At 32.9% G+C, this 18,347-nt stretch overlaps 1 protein-coding gene across 1 annotated transcript; it reads right to left on the reverse strand.

Annotated features, from left to right (window-relative positions):
- Nucleotides 1-4,523: 4,523 nt before the first annotated feature.
- Nucleotides 4,524-7,045, reverse strand: LOC147411337 (polyphenol oxidase, chloroplastic-like). Its single transcript, XM_086447499.1, has 2 exons — nt 5,752-7,045; nt 4,524-5,245 (listed from the first exon to the last, which is right to left on the reverse strand). The coding sequence occupies exons 1-2, from the start codon at nt 7,009-7,011 to the stop codon at nt 4,670-4,672; spliced, it is 1,836 nt and encodes a 611-aa protein (XP_086303625.1). The 5' UTR covers nt 7,012-7,045; the 3' UTR covers nt 4,524-4,669.
- Between the last annotated feature and the right edge of the window lie 11,302 nt (nt 7,046-18,347).

The raw sequence follows: 18,347 nt of genomic DNA on the forward strand, positions 1-18,347 counted from the left end.
TAGTTTGCAAGTTCAAGAAATCCATTTACCATTTAAAACAAGCATCCCGCCAATAGTATTTAAAATTTCATAATGTAATTTCTACATTTGGTTTTGTAAAAATTATTATGGATCAATGTATATACCAGAAGGTTAGAGGGAGTAAAATTTATTTTCTTGTTTTATATGTGGATGACATTTTGCTAACAATCAATGATAAGGGTTTGCTGCATAAGGTGAAACAATTCCTTTATAAAAACTTTGATATGAAGGATATGGGTGAGGCATCTTATGTCATTGGTATTACGATTTATAAAGACAGATTTCGAGGTATCTTAGGTCTGTCGCAGGAAACCTATATCAATAAGATTTTAGAGAGATTTCGGATGAAGGATTATTCACCAAGTGTTGGTCCTATTGTAAAAGGTGATAGGATCAATTTGAACTAATGCCTGAAGAATGACCTTGAGAGGAAACAAATAAAAAAAATTCCATACGTTTATATTGTTGGAAGCCTAATGTATATTCAAGTCTGCACAAGACCTGATATTACATTTGTTGTGGGAATGTTGGGACGATATCAGAATAATCCAAGTTTAAACCATTGGAGAGCTACAAAGAAAGTGATGAGGTACCTTTAAAGAACTAAAAACTACATCCTTATGTATAGATGGATAAACAATTTGGAAGTAATTGGCTACTCAGATTCTGACTTTGTTGACTATGTTGATTCACACAAATCAACGTCAAGATACATTTTTATGATGGTCGGTGGAGCTGTATCATGGAGAAGTGTCAAGCAAATCTTGACTGCCACTTCCACTATGAAAGTCGAGTTCGTTTCTTGTTTTAAGGCTACTTCGCATGGTGTATGGCTTAAAATTTTCATATCTAGACTTAGAATTATAGATTTTATCTCTAGGCCATTAAGAATGTATTAAGACAATTCAGCTGCTATTTTCATGGTTAAAAACAACAAAAGTAGAAGTCAAAGTAAACACATCAACATTAAGTATTTAGCCATAAGGGAACGTGTTAAAGAAAAGAAAGTGATCATTGAACACGTTAGCACTGAATTGATGATCGATGATCCTTTGACTAAGGGCATGCCATCGTTGAAATTTAAAGATCATGTAGTTAATATGGGACTTGGTTTCATTATGTAGTTTTTCATTGTATGTACAATATTATTTAATGAAACTTTTATAATTATGATGTTTTCTTATATTTATGTGCGTCTTAATTTATTTTAAGAAACCTCATTTGTGTAGAATCAGAATAAACATAGGGTTTATTCATTAAGACATGTTACTACATAAAGTATAATATTAAAAAATAAATACATTGTAATACATGAAAGGTAATACTCGTCATTAGGGGGCTTATCATCATGATTCATGTATTTATTTCTTAATACAGATTATCGTTGGGTTTGAAATAAGACATTTATACTATCGACCAAGTGGGAGAATGTTAGCCCCGATTTTCACGGCAGATCTAAAACCCCTATTTTTCGGAGTTCTTGAAGTGGTCCACTTTGTCTTCAACACGTTCCTTGTAGTTAGAAAACGTGACCCACAAACAGATCCGAGTGTGGTAACTAACCAAGACGTGAACGAGTGCTTGATGGAAGCCTCGATCAAAATTGGTTATATTTAACTCTGTTTGGTCTCCAAAACTCCTCACTCTTTCAATCTCTCCTTTTGTCTACACCATCTATTAAAGTGAATCTGAGTTTTGGAAGTGTAAATTGAGACAGAAAAAATGCAGTGGAACAGTGTGAAAATCAATGGCTAGAGGTATGTTTTTTATATAATTTTTGGGTATTTTCAGCTTACGATTCTCCTTAAGTTTTTATTTCCGCAATTTTGAAAATCGACTTTCAATTTTTCTAACATCCCATACCATAATTACAATAATATTAAGAGACATGGATCATTGTCACTGTTATAGATAAAACATTTCTAATTTCCAACAATACAGGTGAGATGGGAGGCAAAAAACAGTCTTCGTATATATCAACATAGGTTTCTTTGCAATCCACGATTGTGGGGAATAAGCATGAATGTCTTTACCTTCTCAAAGGTTTGTTAAGCTGGCATTGTGAGTCAAAATATTGTTGGACTGCTTCCCTTGATGCACATGACTGACATGTAGGGCTGTCAATGGATCAGGCTAGGTTCGAGAGAAATTTAATGGATCAATTCTAATTGGTTATCAGAAATCGTAGCCCAAACGCCCATCTAATGGTTTGTTGGGCCAAATTAACAAATTGTTTGGACCACGCCCAACAAAACAAATCGGGGTTGGGCTGCAAAGGAAAATTAAAGGTATGGGAGGTTTTGGGGAAGGGTGTTCAGAGAATCAAACTCAGGTCCTCGTGCAACCAAAGCAAGTCATACCAGCCAACGGGTCTAACTCCTAGGCCCAAACCTGTTTTAACCCATTTACTAAACTGGTCTAGTATCAAATAGCATGTTTGCATAGTAAAACAATCTGCGGTGGCTCTCATGGATCTTTAATCTCCTTCAGTAATGAGAGCACCTGATTCTTTGCTTAGAAGCTTCTCCATATTTCCTCGGTTGAAGGTTTTGGATCCTCTACAGGTCCATGTCTTCAAAGCATCGTAATGGATTGCACGAGTAGCCACATCACAAAATTTTCAAAATAATTACTATTGTTCCAAATAGCCTATAAATTCATAATGTAGATGTACCAAAAAATTGAATCCCATAAAAAAATTCAGGTATCCATATTCAAATATCTAACGAATATTTACTTCCAATTTGATTAAGTGTAGGCATCAAAATTTTAATAAGGGCCTACAACTTTCATAAATTAGAAGAAAGCCAACGAGAGTCAAAATTGGTCAAAACTGAGCCCATTGATAGGTCTTACAACTTGAGTTTTGGGCTTTCACAGATGAAATTCTTGGTCCACTAAATCCAAGCGATCCACCTTAAATATCAAGCTTATACACCTAATAAATGGGTTAGCTAATAATTGAATATAAAAAAAAAAAAACCACCAAAAATCCAACAATGAGATACCATTTAAATCAATTATGTAAAATCCATTTAAACTACGGGTATAGTTGGACGGACATTCCTCCATTGATTCTATAAATATTAAATATCAAAGCCTAGGCCATTTGGAATGATCCTGAATCACTTTCTCTCAAAAGATACAAACTCCCTCTCGAGAGAAGAAGAAAGATGTAGAAAGGCAAAAAATTCTATGGTACGCTCTTTGTCCACGGCCACACAGTGCAGTGTCCAACGAAGTTAGTTCAGCATTTTCAATGGAAATCCCACCCATTTTTCATGGAATATAATTGTCCCTATCAAACATTTAAGCCCCTACATATATGATTCCAAACAGTATTTTAAAATTTGAATCCGACCTACAGTTCGTCTGGGTCCAACCGGATTTCCTATAAAAATCAGTTTGGTTCTTAATGAACTGTTACTTAAGTTAAAATTGTAGGTTTTGAAAACCGGCGGTCCAACCAACCATTGGCTTCCAAGAACCGGTTCTTGAAAAATTGAAAGTTTTCTAGTAATTCTCTCTCTTGCAAAATTAGAAAATCTGGAAAATCTAATCGGTAATTTACATGTTTAGATTTTTAATGCCAAATAAATATAGAAACCTACTATAACTAAATTCTAACAAATAAAATCTAGATTTGTTAGTACCAAATAATTATAGAAATATACTATAACTAAAATTTCTAACAAATAAAATATATATCAATCTAGAATTTTGAGCACCAAATAAATATAGAAACATACTATAATTAAAATTCTAACAAATAAAACCTATCAATTTTCTAAACCAAATATTATGGATCTTCAAATAACTAAAAAAAAATATCCTTAATTTAATCAAAACTCTAACATTTTTTGGATTTTTTATTTTTCATAAAATAAAGATAGAACATTGAAATACTTCGAAACTTGGAAAAAGAAAATTTTCAAATATTTTGTTTCTTAATTATTTATTTTGTTGATTTCATCATCAAGAATTTAAATAAAAAAAAAATTATTTATATTTTACTTTGATTTCATGGAGGTTGTTCATCAATGTTTGTTTGCAAAATACTTATCCAAAAAAAAAAAAAAATGTTTGTTTGCAAAATATGTTACTGTTTAGTATTCTTGTAGATTTACAAAGTGAAATTTAGTTTTTTAAATCTTATATATTTATTTATTCATATCATGAATATTTTATGGAGAGGTTATATAACAAAATTGGTTCGACCGAATTGAATCTTAGTCGGACCCAGTCCAACCAGTTGAGCAAAATTTCGGTTTGATTATCGGTTTGGTTTTTAAAACATTGATTCCAATTTCTAATCAATACTTGCCTACAAATCCAAACCTAAACGATGTGGCAAAGGTTAACATTGGTGTTTTACAACACAAACAGGAAACCTGATAACATAGAGAAACCACATGACATCTTTATTTAGATAATAGATAGATAGATGTCTCAATCTACAAACATAGAAGAAAACTGAGATCTATATGATGAATTGGTCTCAGTAAGCTTCAACTAGTCAACCTCCAGCTCATAACCAACCTCCAGCTCATGACATCTTTATTTAGATAATAGATAGATAGATGTCTCAATATACAAACATAGAAGAAAACTGAGATCTATATAATGAGTTGGTCTCAGTAAGCTTCAACTAGTCAACCTCCAGCTCATAACCAATATCCCCATCATCTTTAATAGGGAACAGTTCCACACGAACCCCTCCCACAGTTATGTCTCCCGATCGAGGCATCAATGTCACGATCAATTCTTTCGAGCCTTCGGCGTTAATATCTTCCAGCAAAGTCGTTATACCCAACTCAAGGCTTGCCTGGGAGGGTTCTCCCTTATGGTGTCCGTGCGGAACATTTACAAAGCTACCAGCTAGTTCTCCAATGTCACCATCACCACCCTTGGCCGTGACATAAATGTCAAATCTTGCAGGTTTCCCTTTTTGATGCTCGATGCCTTCGATGAGAAGAACCTCAACTTCTTTTTCTTTATCGGACTTGCTACGAGATATCTTTTGCCTCGAAACAATGGCTCGAATGGGCTCAGTGAGAAATCGTGGATTTGATCCAAATTCGGAAACTGAGGAGCGTTTCAGTGCTTCAGCCGTTCTTTCATTTCTTATCTTACATTTGAACTTCTTGCCTCTTTCAATGTCCAATAGGATCTTCGAATCGTAGTAGGTGTATCGGAGTTGTTTCGTTGTGAGACAGTCCTTTACCTATATTTAATTTTATTTTATATTTTAAAAAAAAAAAAATTGAGTAAGTATTTCTTTTCCTTTTTTTTTTTTTTTTGTCTTGGAAACATTTCATACATTGCCCATAAAAAAAAAGGAAATAAAAATAAGTGTAATTATAAAACAAAAGCAGCCCACGCCATAGCCGTAATGTTTTGTGGTTAAAAGTTTCTGAATGAGGTATTTTTTGTGAGGATGATCTCTATCATAAAAAAATCAGCCCCTTTTAAAATTTCTGATCTCATCAAAACAAGTTCAAGAATCGAAAATCGTCATTTATTTTGTAAACATCTTCATAGAATTTCTTCCTCTACATCCTTGTGGCATCGGATCATATTTTTGGAAGTCACAAGGTGAGCTTAACAATCCTTAGTAAGATTTAAAATGTTATTAAGTTAGTAAGGGTAGCCTTACTTCTTACCCTTTGTTGGACAGTAAAAAGTTCGAAGAGTCAAACACATACGAGAGAGAGAGAGAGAGAGACAAACCTTAACCTTAACCACATTGCGGTTTTCGTCATAGAAGATGAAAGCAGCATCGAGCCAATCACGGTCGTTGAATTCAGGAATGTAATTTTTAGACTCTTTTTTTCGGTTTCTCATACGACTGAAAATGTTCCACATTCGATCCACATTTGCATGGTGACCAAAGAAAATAGGGTCACGTGCAGCTGTGTAGAAATCGCCCATATCATAGTAAGGTGCCTTACATGTGCCTGTCCACATGTGTATTGTGTTGTGTAGACTCTCCAAAGTACCTGATGAGTGTTTGTGTTCCTGTTCTCTAGCCCTCAGAGGTTTTCCCATGAAAATGGAGGGTTGGGCTATTGCTTGTCTATCATACATTTTTTCCAAATGAAGCAAATTGCATTTGATTACCTCATTAATGTCTCCGGAAATATCTCCCTCTTTAATATCATACTGGTAATCCAGCAGTAAATGAGTGTGATTTTCGTTGCGATTATAGTTGTACAAAGGAGAGCATTTATCCAAGTATATCTCTGGCATATACATGCCTTCGGCTTTATCATAATTCCAATAAGGAATCGTGAAAGTTGGATCACCGATGAGTTTACCGAGTATCCTCTCCCAGAAGTAGATGTAGTATCGATGCCATGGGAGAAACAGCCAGCTTCCATGGATTTGCAGAGGAACCTCTGAGTTTACCTGATTATAAGCATCATCACAGAAGGTGCAGTGAATTTTGGCCTGTTGGTAGAAGTTCCACGGATCATCAGGTGCAAGAGCCTTCATTTTAGCTATGGCTTCTTTAAACTTGTTTAACTCCTCTTCGGTTAACATGTGAGCTGGTTTTCTTACACGTAATGGCTCATGTCTGCTTGGGGGTACGAAATCCTTGATTGTAACGTCGGGAATTTTGCTATAAGGGGGGCAACACTCCTTGAACAGTGGATCATCCTCGCCAGGTGGTATAAGATTACATTTAGTTATGTCAGGTGGTTGCACTGGCTCAGCAATGGCTGTCATGTTGCCTCCTTCTAGGGTACCAATAGTACTCGCTGTGGCACCATACAACCCACCCAAACCAAGAAGAAGATTTCTTCTGTCTATCGTCGTCCCATATCGGTTTTCTCCTTCTTTTCTTTGTTTAAAATCACAGCTTGTTGTATTATAAGCTATGCGTTTGCCGCCTACAGGATCCTTTTTTGCTCTACTTCTTAGACGATTTTCAGGAATAGTTGAGGGGATGATAGTGGTGGCCAAGGCCAACAGAGAGACAGATGACATTGTTTCAATAATATTGGAGGTTTTGAGCGAGAGGGAGTACTGAGTATTGTGTGTGTATGTTGGGACGTGATGGTTTATATAGAGATGGAGAAAGAGTCAAGCTGCCTCCATTATTAAGCCACGTGGGGTGTACATGGATTGTGACGAAATCTACAAAAGACGTCAGCCCTTTAGATGTTATGACGTAAATCATATTTAAAAGAGGGAAAATGTTGATATGACAATAAGGGTAGTTTAGACTTTAGCACTTTTCTAGCTCCAAAGTTTATACCACGTTCGACACGAAAAATACTGGAGTGAATCGTTTCACACATTCCTGACGTGGATATGTGTATGGAACCATGGATACTTTTCATCGAGATACGAATGAAAAGTATATTTGTCTCCACGTCAGCAATATGAACAACGATGTAAATTTTAAATTACTCGAGGACGAATTCTAAAAGACCTTTCCAACCACGTTGAGTAACTAAAATAAATATATAAACAAGAAGAATTATCTAGACTTTGGAAGATAAGATTTAGCAACAAATATAAAAGAAAAACATTGGAAAACTTCGCTAACCCTGACCAGATTTGATGATTTGTATCAAACATGCCTTCCCAGGGTTGGGTTGGGTAAATAATTCCATCTAATTTTTTAGAAATCGTAAGGAGTATCCTCCCAAATCCTTTGATGGAAACCTTGGCACCTTGTTTTAAGGCTAGCATTCTCTGAAAACCAGGGCCAGGTCAATATAAGTTGAGGCCGAAACTCTAAATTGGCCTTTTTGATACTTAATATATATATTTTTAAATATATTAATATAAATAATATTAAGTAATTATCTATATAATAAAAGTAATGGGGATTTTTCTCTCTTTCTTTTGTTAAAATTATCTTTAATTTTTTTTTTTTTTTTATGGTGGTAAGAGATTCCACTAAAAATTATTTGTACCCTAATATCTTACAAAATTTTAATTAAAGTATGATTTATCAATAGCATTACCATACACATGAAATTTGGAAGTGTCTATGAAGGAATCTTTAATTTTTTTTAACCTCTAAGTTTCAACGTGAATGGAGATTTGGATCTAACGAATTTTGATGTTTTTTTGAAACTATTAATTTCTTATTAGTTAATCTGGGTCTAGGAGGTCTTCATTAACATCTATTTTAATAAGGACGCAAGAACTTATTAAAAAATCAGAGTAAGTCAAACCTTACTAACTTAGTAAAATCTAAAATCTCACTAAGGCTCATTAAACTTACCTTGTGGCATCCAAAAACATGATTCAATGCCACATGGATGAAAAGGACAGGACTTTAAGAACTTTGATAAAAAATAAAAATAAAAAAGAAGTTATTTTCACCATTGAATATTCATTTTAAATTTGAGAGTTCGGCGGAAGTTCAGTAAACGTCTATTTTCAACACCTTGGATCAAATCCAAAAAGAAATTATTTTTTTAAATTTGCTTTTAGATATGAGTTTTTCCATGAATTTTAAATGGATGTGGTGTTGGATTGCCAATTCGGTAATCCATTTGAGCTCAACTTCTCTTAGTAAGAAAATTCTTCTCCTAAAAATAACAATAAGTGGTAGGTGGGATGCAGTTTTACTTTAAAGAATTTTTGTTGAGGCTTTGGGTAAGGGTATTTCAAAATAAATAGAAAGAAAAACTTAACATAGGATTTCTATGAACAACTTTTATATATATATATATATATTATTGTTAGGTGGGACACAGTTTTACTTTAAAGAATTTTTGTTAAGGCTTTGGGTAAGGGTATTTCAAAATAAATAGAAAGAAAAACTTAACGTAGGCTTTCTATGAACAACTTATATATATATATATATATATATATATTTTTTTTTTTTTTTTTTTTTTTTGAGTGGAGGGTTTTCTGTAAGTATGGGACCTTAGACAATTGCCTAAGTGGCATTTTCTTCAACCGACCTTGTAGATAACCCCTGATTAACTTAAGATGACCGAAATACAATCTTCTTCTATTACCGGGAATCCATATTTATCAACCTCTTTGGCACTAGTATCGTTCATGAATTAATTTTATTTCAAAGTCACAAAAGAGGGATAATTTAAAAAGTCTTTATTTATTTTCATCCTTTCAAATTAGAAACTATATTGTATAGAAATTAGAGTTGTTATTAAATTGTGTCAACAGCAAATAACAATCCCGTAACGCAATTAAAGTTGAATTCAGGCTTTTCTTTTTTTTTCTTGTCGGTATGGAAAGAGTTGAAGATAAGGCAATTTCAATTAGTTAATATTAGGTACGTGCAATAAGGTTGGGTATCTTAAAATTAAATACTGGGTACTCTCGCTAGTAATTTAATGGTTGTTTCATTTATTTAGTTTTGAAGCCTGGGGAGCCAAATTCCATGTACTTGTTGAAACAACTTTAATATCACGTACTTATGATTTTCCTTTTATTAACAAACTAGCTGTCAAATATATTATAAATCTGCCATTGGTGTCTACGTGGAGTGTTTTGGTTGGAATTTAAGACGCATTGGGTTCTTAGCCAAGCCGTTTTGCTATGTTACACGCAATTCAATTTTTTTTTCTTTTTTAATGAATAGGTGCCACATTCATACCATATTCTGGTTTAGGAATGGGATTGCAACTCTTTTTCTTGTAGCTCTGTATAACTATTGTCAACGGTTGAAAGTGTGTCACATCATTAAGGTGTTTAGTGTGCATTCATATTTTCAAAAGCTTGATAAGGGCCTAAAAATAAACATAACTTGTTATAATATATATATATATATATTATATATATGGGTCAGGTTCAAAGGACAACCATTTCAACACACATATAGACAACGTGTTTTGTCTTATATGGGCAAAAATGTTTGAAATGAACTGATTTTTTGTGAGGACGATCTCTGTGATGAGGGGATCATCCTGGCAAAAAATCATCTCATTCCAAAACTTGTAACCCCATCAAAATTGATTTACAAAAATTGGACGGTCTATAATTTTTCAACAAAAATTGGACGATCTAGAAGTTTCATAATGAACTGATTTTTGGCAAGGATGATCTCCTCATCACAGAGATCATCCTTACAAAAAATCAGTCCGTCTATATGTGTGTTGAAATGATTGTCCTTTGAACCTGACCCTATATATATATATAGGGAGCGGTTCGACAGCCCTAAAGTTTGTCAAGTTTGGTGTCAAACATTTTTTGTAAATCACTTTTGATGGGGTTAGAAATTTTGGAATAAGCTGATTTTTTGTGAGGATGATCTCTATGGTGAAGAGATCATCCTCACAAAAAATCAGCTCATTTTGAAACTTCTAACCCTAGTTTACAAGTTGAAGAATCGTGGACCGTCCAATTTTTGTAAATCACTTTTGATGGGATTAGAAATTTTGGAATAGGCTGATTTTTGGTGAGGATGATCTCCTCATCATAGAGGTCATCCTCACAAAAAATCAGCTCATTTCAAAGCTTCTAACCCATATTTTGAAAAATGTTTGGCACCAAACTTGGCAAACTTAGGACTGCTGAATCATCCCCATATATATATATATAGGATCCCGTTCAGCAACAAACATTTTGGCAAAACATTTTTCAAAACATGGGTTAGAGGTTTTGGAATGGGCTGATTTTTGGTGAGGATGATCTCTTAGAGATCATCCTCACCAAAAATCAGCCCATTCCAAAACCTCTAACCCTAGTTTACAAGTTGAAAAATTGTGGACTGTCCATTTTTAGTAAATCTTTTTTGATGGGGTTAGAAGTTTTGAAATGGGATGATTTTTGGTGATGATGATCTCCTCACTGTAGAGATCATCATCACCAAAATCAGCCCATTCAAAAACCTTTAACCTATGTTTTGAAAAATGTTTTGTCAAAATGTTTATTGCTGAACATTTCCCATATATATATATATATATATATATATATATATATATAGGGTCTCGTTCAGCATCAAGCATTTTGACAAACATTTTGGCAAAACATTTTTCAAAACATGGGTTAGAGGTTTTGGAATGGGCTGATTTTTGGTGAGGATGATCTCTACGGTGATGAGATCATCCTCACCAAAAATCAGCCCATTTCAAAACTTCTAGCCCCAGTTTACAAGTTGAAAAATCGTGGACCATTAAAAGTTTTGAAATGGGCTAATTTTTGGGGAGGATGATCTCTACGGTTAGAAGATCATCCTCACCAAAATTCAACTCATTCCAAAACTTCTAACCCCATGTTTACAAGTTGAAAATTTGTGAACCGTCCATTTTTTATAAACCATTTGTGATGGAGTTATAAATTTTGGAATGGACTGAGCAAAAATTAGCCTATTCCAAAACTTCTAACTCATGTAAGATAAAACATGTTGGGCAAATTGTTGGGTAAATGATTCAGTGCCGAACAGGACTTATATATATATGGGTCAGGTTCAAGGGACATATGAGAAAACATATGTAAAAACAATGTAACATTAATAAATTTTCAAAATATGGGTTAGAAATTTCGAATTGAACTAATTTTTTGTGAGGATGATCTCTATGATGGGAAGATCATCCGGAAACAAAAAAATCAGTCCAATATGAAAGTTCTAACCCCATTAAAAGTGATTTAGAATGTGGACCATTGATTTTTTTATAAATAATTTGTAAATCACTTTTGATGGATTTAGAAATTTCTGATTGAGTTGATTTTTTGTGAGGGTGATCTTCTCATCATAGTGACATCCTTGCAAAAAATCAGCTCAATCCAAACCTCTAACCCATATTTTGAAAACCATTGTTTTTTCATATGTTTTTACGTACAGCCCTTGAACCGCCCCTATATATATATATATATATATGTGTGTGTGTGTGTATATATATTGTTTCTTCAAATTGAATAAACATAAGTTGTTATTTTTTTTTTTTCAATATGATGTTCTATGGAGTGTTAGACAAGAGAATAGGAAAAATAGGCTACAATTGCGAGTGATTTTTTGTTCACATCGTCACATCCGTGTGACATTTGACTTAAAAAAGTCAAAAATAAATATGGAAATTTCTCTCTTGCACGCATGGATTACCACATTAACGATCTTGTTGGAATAATGAATGATAAATTATAGTTTGGGTTTTTCTCAAATTATAGAATTTAGATTTATACCAACAATTACATGGGTAGTTACAAAACTTGTTCAAAATAGTTGAGTGGACATAAAATTGTTAAGAGCTGCAATACCTTTTTTGAAGAGTTATGTATCTCTACAACGAGGTGTATTAAATATATCTTTTTCATCATAATAGTTATGTATTAGGAAATTGTTAAAAGTTGCAATACATTTTCCAAAAGTTATGTACCTCTACAAAGAGGTGTATTAAATGTATCTTTTTCATCATAATAGTCATGTAGATAGAAAATTATTAAGAGTTGCAGTAACCTTTTTCAAGAATTATGTACCTCTACAAAGAGGTGTATTAAATGTATCTTTTTCAAGAATTGTGTATTTTTTTTGTTGTTATTAAATCATGTCAAGAGCAAATGACAATCCCGTAATGGAATTAAGGTTGAATTCCGGCTTTTCTTTTCTTTTCTTGTTGGTATGGAAAGAGTTGATGATAAGGCAATTTCAATTATTTTATATTAGGTATGTGCAATAAGGTTGGGTATCTTAAATACTCACCAAATCCGACGAGGTTCGATAAATATCCAATATATATATATATATAACACTAGTGGGTACTCTCGCTAATAATTTAATGTTTGTTTAATTTATTTAGTTTTGAAACAAGTTTAATATTACGTGCTTATCTTCTGATTAACTAGCTGTCAAATATATTACAAAGGAAAACGGTGGAATGACAAACTATTTTTTGGACCACTATTATAAATCTGCCATTGTTTGTATTTTAGTACATAATTTCACTTTCTGTGAATTGATAGGTGAAAGAGTGGTCCAAAAAATAGTATATGTTTGATAATCATACATTATAAAACCCATCTGCCATTTAATAATAGTCTCTTCCCACGCTCTCACGATATCATATATTTTTTAAGAGTTGTGTACCTCTTCAAAGAGAAAATTTATATTTATTTTAAAATAAATAAATAAATATATTTAAATGCAAATATATAGCATTCGATTCGGATTGCCCAGAGTTTCAACCCGAACTCAATCTGAATTCAATTCTAGTCGAAATTTCCTAACCCAAGCTAGCCTATCAATCGAGTTGAGTTTGAGCTAGCCCACCCAAGTTGCAGCCCTAACTACAAATATACATATACATGGAAATTGAGATTTGGACAAACTACAAACAACTATGGACTCCCCCTTCTTAATGGATTTTGCATCCCAAATAAAACATGATGATTTATATTTCATACATATATTATTTAGTAATATCAAACTCAAGTTTTTGTAGCGTCTCATTTTACACTACTTTGTTAGTCCCACACTTGGATAAAGGAGAAGAGGCATTCATTTTTGTAATAAATTTATAAGAAGAATTAAGAAATTTAAAGTAAAATACCAAAGTGATATGGGATAAATTTAGTTGAAGGTTTTAAAAGAATAGTGCAAGAATAATTAAAAATATTATGTGTACATGTGGCATCATCCCATTTAATCATCAGCTCAGAACAATTTTTTATTAGCAACGAACCTAGACTCTTGGATGAGGATCTATCTCCATCCTTAACTTAGGTCTTGAATCAAGGATTTTGATTTTGATTTTGATAACCTACTAATTGGTAAAACAACTATTCTTCAATCTAATACGAATAAATATATATATATATATATATATATAAGGTCAGGATCAACAACCAAATTCTCAAACCAACAATCGTACAAATTATTGTGATTGTTGGATCAGCATAGATTTAATGGTGCAGATCGGATTGAAATGTTAATAATCCACGTGTATATAATCTCACATAATAGTTTTAGAATTTGTAAACACCTCCCCGAACAAAGACTAAACTCATATTAGATTTCTCTCTTTTTTATTCTCTTCAAACCCTAACCATCTCCATCATTTACTCTCCGTTCATCGACGACGACGCAGATCAAGCGAAGAAATCAAGCGAGAAAAATCTAATACGTATTTTAGCTTCTCCTCATTTTGCCTTCTGTAACTCAAACCCTAACCCTAAACGTAGATCAAATTTCTCTCATCTCTTCTCTCTTCTCCTCGACTCACTATAGTTCCAACCATTAACACGAAGAAGACAGAGACATACAGGCGAATATTACCACTCCATCTTTGCTACATTCTGACCTCAACGATAACGACGAACAAAAAAACTTATCTCAATCTTGTCTTCTTCATCTCTGTCGTATGCAATTGTTCATCTCACGTCAACTTTGACGAAGTTTATCTCAAATGTATGATTTTTAATTATTTTTTCAACTTTTTCTAGATTATAATTATTCCATCAAATGTTGTTGAAGATGAGAATGGGGTTAAGAGGTTATACTCATAGTTCAATTAATAATTTTAAGGGCTTATACCCTGGAACAACAATGGTAACAGCAACAATAAGGGGTTATAACCATAGTTCAATTAGACCCTAGTTATCAGAAGATGGGCAAAAACCTTATACCTTGAGTATTAGTTTTTAAGATGGAAATTGTTGACTAGGGCCTATGGAACAGAACAGTCCGCATAACTTCACTGGGGAATTTTATAAGTATAATTCATGATTTACAAATCAAAAATCTTGAACTTGCACTCATTCTTTCAGTGGGTATTAATTTGTTATCTACGAGGAATTCCTCTTAATAAACTAAATTCTCCTAAAAAAATTTGATTTTTATTTTATTTGTTGATTTGTTTTTTTTTCTCAGAGAACTTGTTAGGGCATTGGGAGAAAAGGGTGCCGTCGTTTTCGTTGATGTGGGGCATGTAATCTTGAAAGGTACATAACACACATTTTATCTCTCAAGAATTGAAGACTAATATAGTGCTTGGGAATGCTTTTAGCATCCGATTCTTCTGCCCATGGAAAAATGGAAGCGATTCTGCATGAAAAGCATTCCCTTATGAGTTCGGGTTATTCCTACGAGAGACAGGACACTCGTTTATGCCTGTTGACCTATGAATGTTTGGGGCCTCTCTTGGTGAATCTACATATGGTCAATTGGTAATTTCTAGCCATAGAATTTGAGAGTTTTTTTTTTTTCGTGAAGATAATTCAACCCACCAATGAGCCTATTCAAGAAATAGATGAAGAAAAAAAAAAAATTGACTGGTATGATAGAAATCACCAATCAGGCTGATTTTTGTGGGTAGTACACCAAGGGATGGGGCGATTTTTTCTGAATCAGTGGGCCTGAAATAACGTGCCACATGACCTGCAGAGGAAACTTGTAGGAGTATTGGACTTGCACCCTTTATGTATTAATTGTTACAAACTTGAGTTCAAATAAGTGCTTCACTCTTTATGTGTTATGGAATGCAGATGACCGTTCATTGGTTGAGTGCTTTAATGTTTGATTTACAGTGTGCATTCATCATTATTCTTTTCCGGTTGGATTGTAAACTCAAGCTCAACCGCCAAGTAGCAGAGCCCTCAAGCCGATCATTGGGCTTAAGTTCACTAACTGAAATCTTCTAAAATTAGGTTGAGCTCAAGTTAGCCACAATTTGATAAGTTTGGGTGATTTGATCGGGTTGGCTTCTTGAATAACCCTAATATTATTTCAATTAGCAAATAAATTTTATAACTTAAAGATATACAACCTTCAAATCCATCATTAAGAGAATATTTAAACAAACCATACGAAACCAAAGCCTAAATTAATAATATCCAATTGTCAACAAGCCATAATAATAAGATGGAATAAAAAAGTCAAATAATATATATATATATAGATAAAAGACTAATATTAAAATATTTATGTATTTGTGCATGGCATTGGATGCAGGTTGAGTCGGGCTGCCCAAGCCCTCAACCCCGAATTGAGGTCTAACCCAACTCAACCCATTTTCTGCATAACTTGGCTCAGTATCACCCATCAATCAGGTTGAGTTTGGTTCAGCCATCCCAGGTGGTTGGACACCAAAATTTGAGTGCCATAAATACACTATAAGAATAAGCATCTGGGCATATTTTGAATAAAAAAAACATATTTTTTTAAGGATATTTTCAATACAAAATTCAATTTTTCAAGTGTATTTATTGAACTTTAAAGTTTGTCAACTTTTGATTTGAAAAAGAGAAGTTAAGAAGATTGCTACAACTCAAGATTTGGATGTGTGTGTTGGAAGAGTGATGGGTTTTTAGTAAAGAAGATGAGGGTTTTCTAGTGAGGAAGATGAAAGAGATGAAAAGTTTTAGAAGATATGGGCATATCGATATCTATTTTAGATTTTAGATTTTTTTTTTTTTTTAAATATTCCTTATACTTAGCAAATCATTTTCTAGGGGGTAAAAAACTGATTTGCCGCCCAAAGAGGCAAATCATAGTGCCTAGGCAAATTCTCTTTCCTATAAATTTGTAATTTTTGTTACATCAAACACCTTCAAATCCCTTTTTTCCATGGAAATTTTTTTTCCTTGTAATTTTTCTTGCAAACAAATGAACCCTTAAATTTGATATAATCGGTAAAATAACAAGAAAATTGGAGTCGTTTTTTGCTCACAAGGCTCACAAACTCCTCAATGCTTGCCACGTCAAACATACAAGGATAATTTTGTAACTAACAAGGGCACTTCTATAAGTTATGAATGTCATTCAATACATGTGGATCCTAGATTTTTATGAGCTAAAAATTGCAAGTCAGCAACCTGTTATATTCACATTATTTTTTTTTTAATTATAAAAGTATATTTTTTACTATGTAATGTAACCTTTAAAAACCCGTAAATCAATGATTTAAATTATAAATAAATCCTTTTGAAAATATTCAACGAATCACCTTCCAAAGTAATAAAAGAAAATTTGAATTAAGAATAATGTGCTGGAGTGCCATTAAAATATATAATTTACATTATCTTCTTAAGAGTAATCGTTGATTGGGGTGTTTCCTCGAAACAAATATTAAAATAAAAAGAATCCGAGAAACATTTGATTAAATATGAATATGTAATCGTTGACTGGGGTGTTTCCGCGAAACAAATATTAAAATAAAAAAATAAAATAAAATAAGCATTTGATTAAATATGAATATGCACCAAACCGACCTGTCACATCTGGATCATAAAATATACGAATCCGGGGACGTACATTGAATTTTTAATAGGAGTTTTTTCAACGGGGTATGCCTACCAAACAAATTTGAATACACTACAAATCCAAAGATGACAAGTGTCACGATAAGGATCCGTTATAATATAATAATGATTACGATTAGAGAGATTTACTGAGGAGACCTCACTGATGCCTTTTTATTATAAAAATTCCCTTGGAGTTGTCGAAGTTTGTTACCGACTTTTTTCAAGTTTGTTACTCAACAAACCTCTCTTTGTCGGATCGATGTTATCCAACACTTTTAAATGTCCATTCTACCCTCACTTTTCTAACACGTCGGGATGCCCCACTCATAAAATCTAGAGTATGACTATTGGCACTCCAACTTTTACTTATTACACCCACATTTTTTAAATTATTTATCACTCCAATTAACTATTAAACAACACCACGCAAAATTACACATTAAAACAAATTACACATTTGTTTACAATAAGAATCAAGCCCATATAAAATTCTAAATCTAAGTCATAGAAGTCCTAAGAAAATAAAGATTATTTCTATTGACACCCCAACTTTTATTTATTCTCAATCATTAAATTTTTGTTTTATTTGAATTGAGGTGTAATAAGGAGAAGTTGGGTACTCTATTTCAATGCACTCAAAATTACACATTAAAACATTTTAACATTTGCTAACAATTAGGATCAAGCATAGAAGTCCTAAGAAAATAAATATTATTTCTATTGGCACCCCAACTTTTATTTATTCTCAATCATTGAATTGTTGTTTAATTTTAATTTGGGTGCCATAAGGAGAAGTTGGGTACCCTATTTCACATACTCAAAATTATACATTAAAACAAATTTAACATTTGTTTACAATTAAGATCAAGCCATATAAAATTATAAATCTAAGTTATAGAAGTCCAAAAAAAAAAAAAAATACTGAGAGAGTTTCTATTGGCATCCCAACTTTTACTTTTTCTCAATCATTAAAATTTTGTTTTATTTTACTTAGGGTGCAATAACTAGAAATTGGGTACTCTATTTAAACACTAACGATAAGGCATGAAAGGAAGTCCAAAATCAGAAATTGGAAGTAAATATAAAATTACTTCCGGCCTTCATTAATTAGGGTTGTAACTTGGGCAAGCAAAGCCCGAACCCAATGAGTCGAATCC

This window comes from Akebia trifoliata, chromosome 1 (assembly GCF_017979445.1).
Source record: "Akebia trifoliata isolate Shusen 1 chromosome 1, ASM1797944v1, whole genome shotgun sequence".
In the NCBI taxonomy this organism is placed as follows: Eukaryota; Viridiplantae; Streptophyta; class Magnoliopsida; order Ranunculales; family Lardizabalaceae; genus Akebia; species Akebia trifoliata.

Coding starts and splice junctions, on each gene's coding strand:
- LOC147411337 (XM_086447499.1), bottom strand. CDS start 7,011: ATGTCATCTGTCTCTCTGTTGGCCTTGGCCACCACTATCATCCCCTCA. Junction 5,246..5,751: donor GCAATGTGGTTAAGGTTAAG/GTTTGTCTCTCT, acceptor AATTAAATATAG/GTAAAGGACTGTCTCACAAC.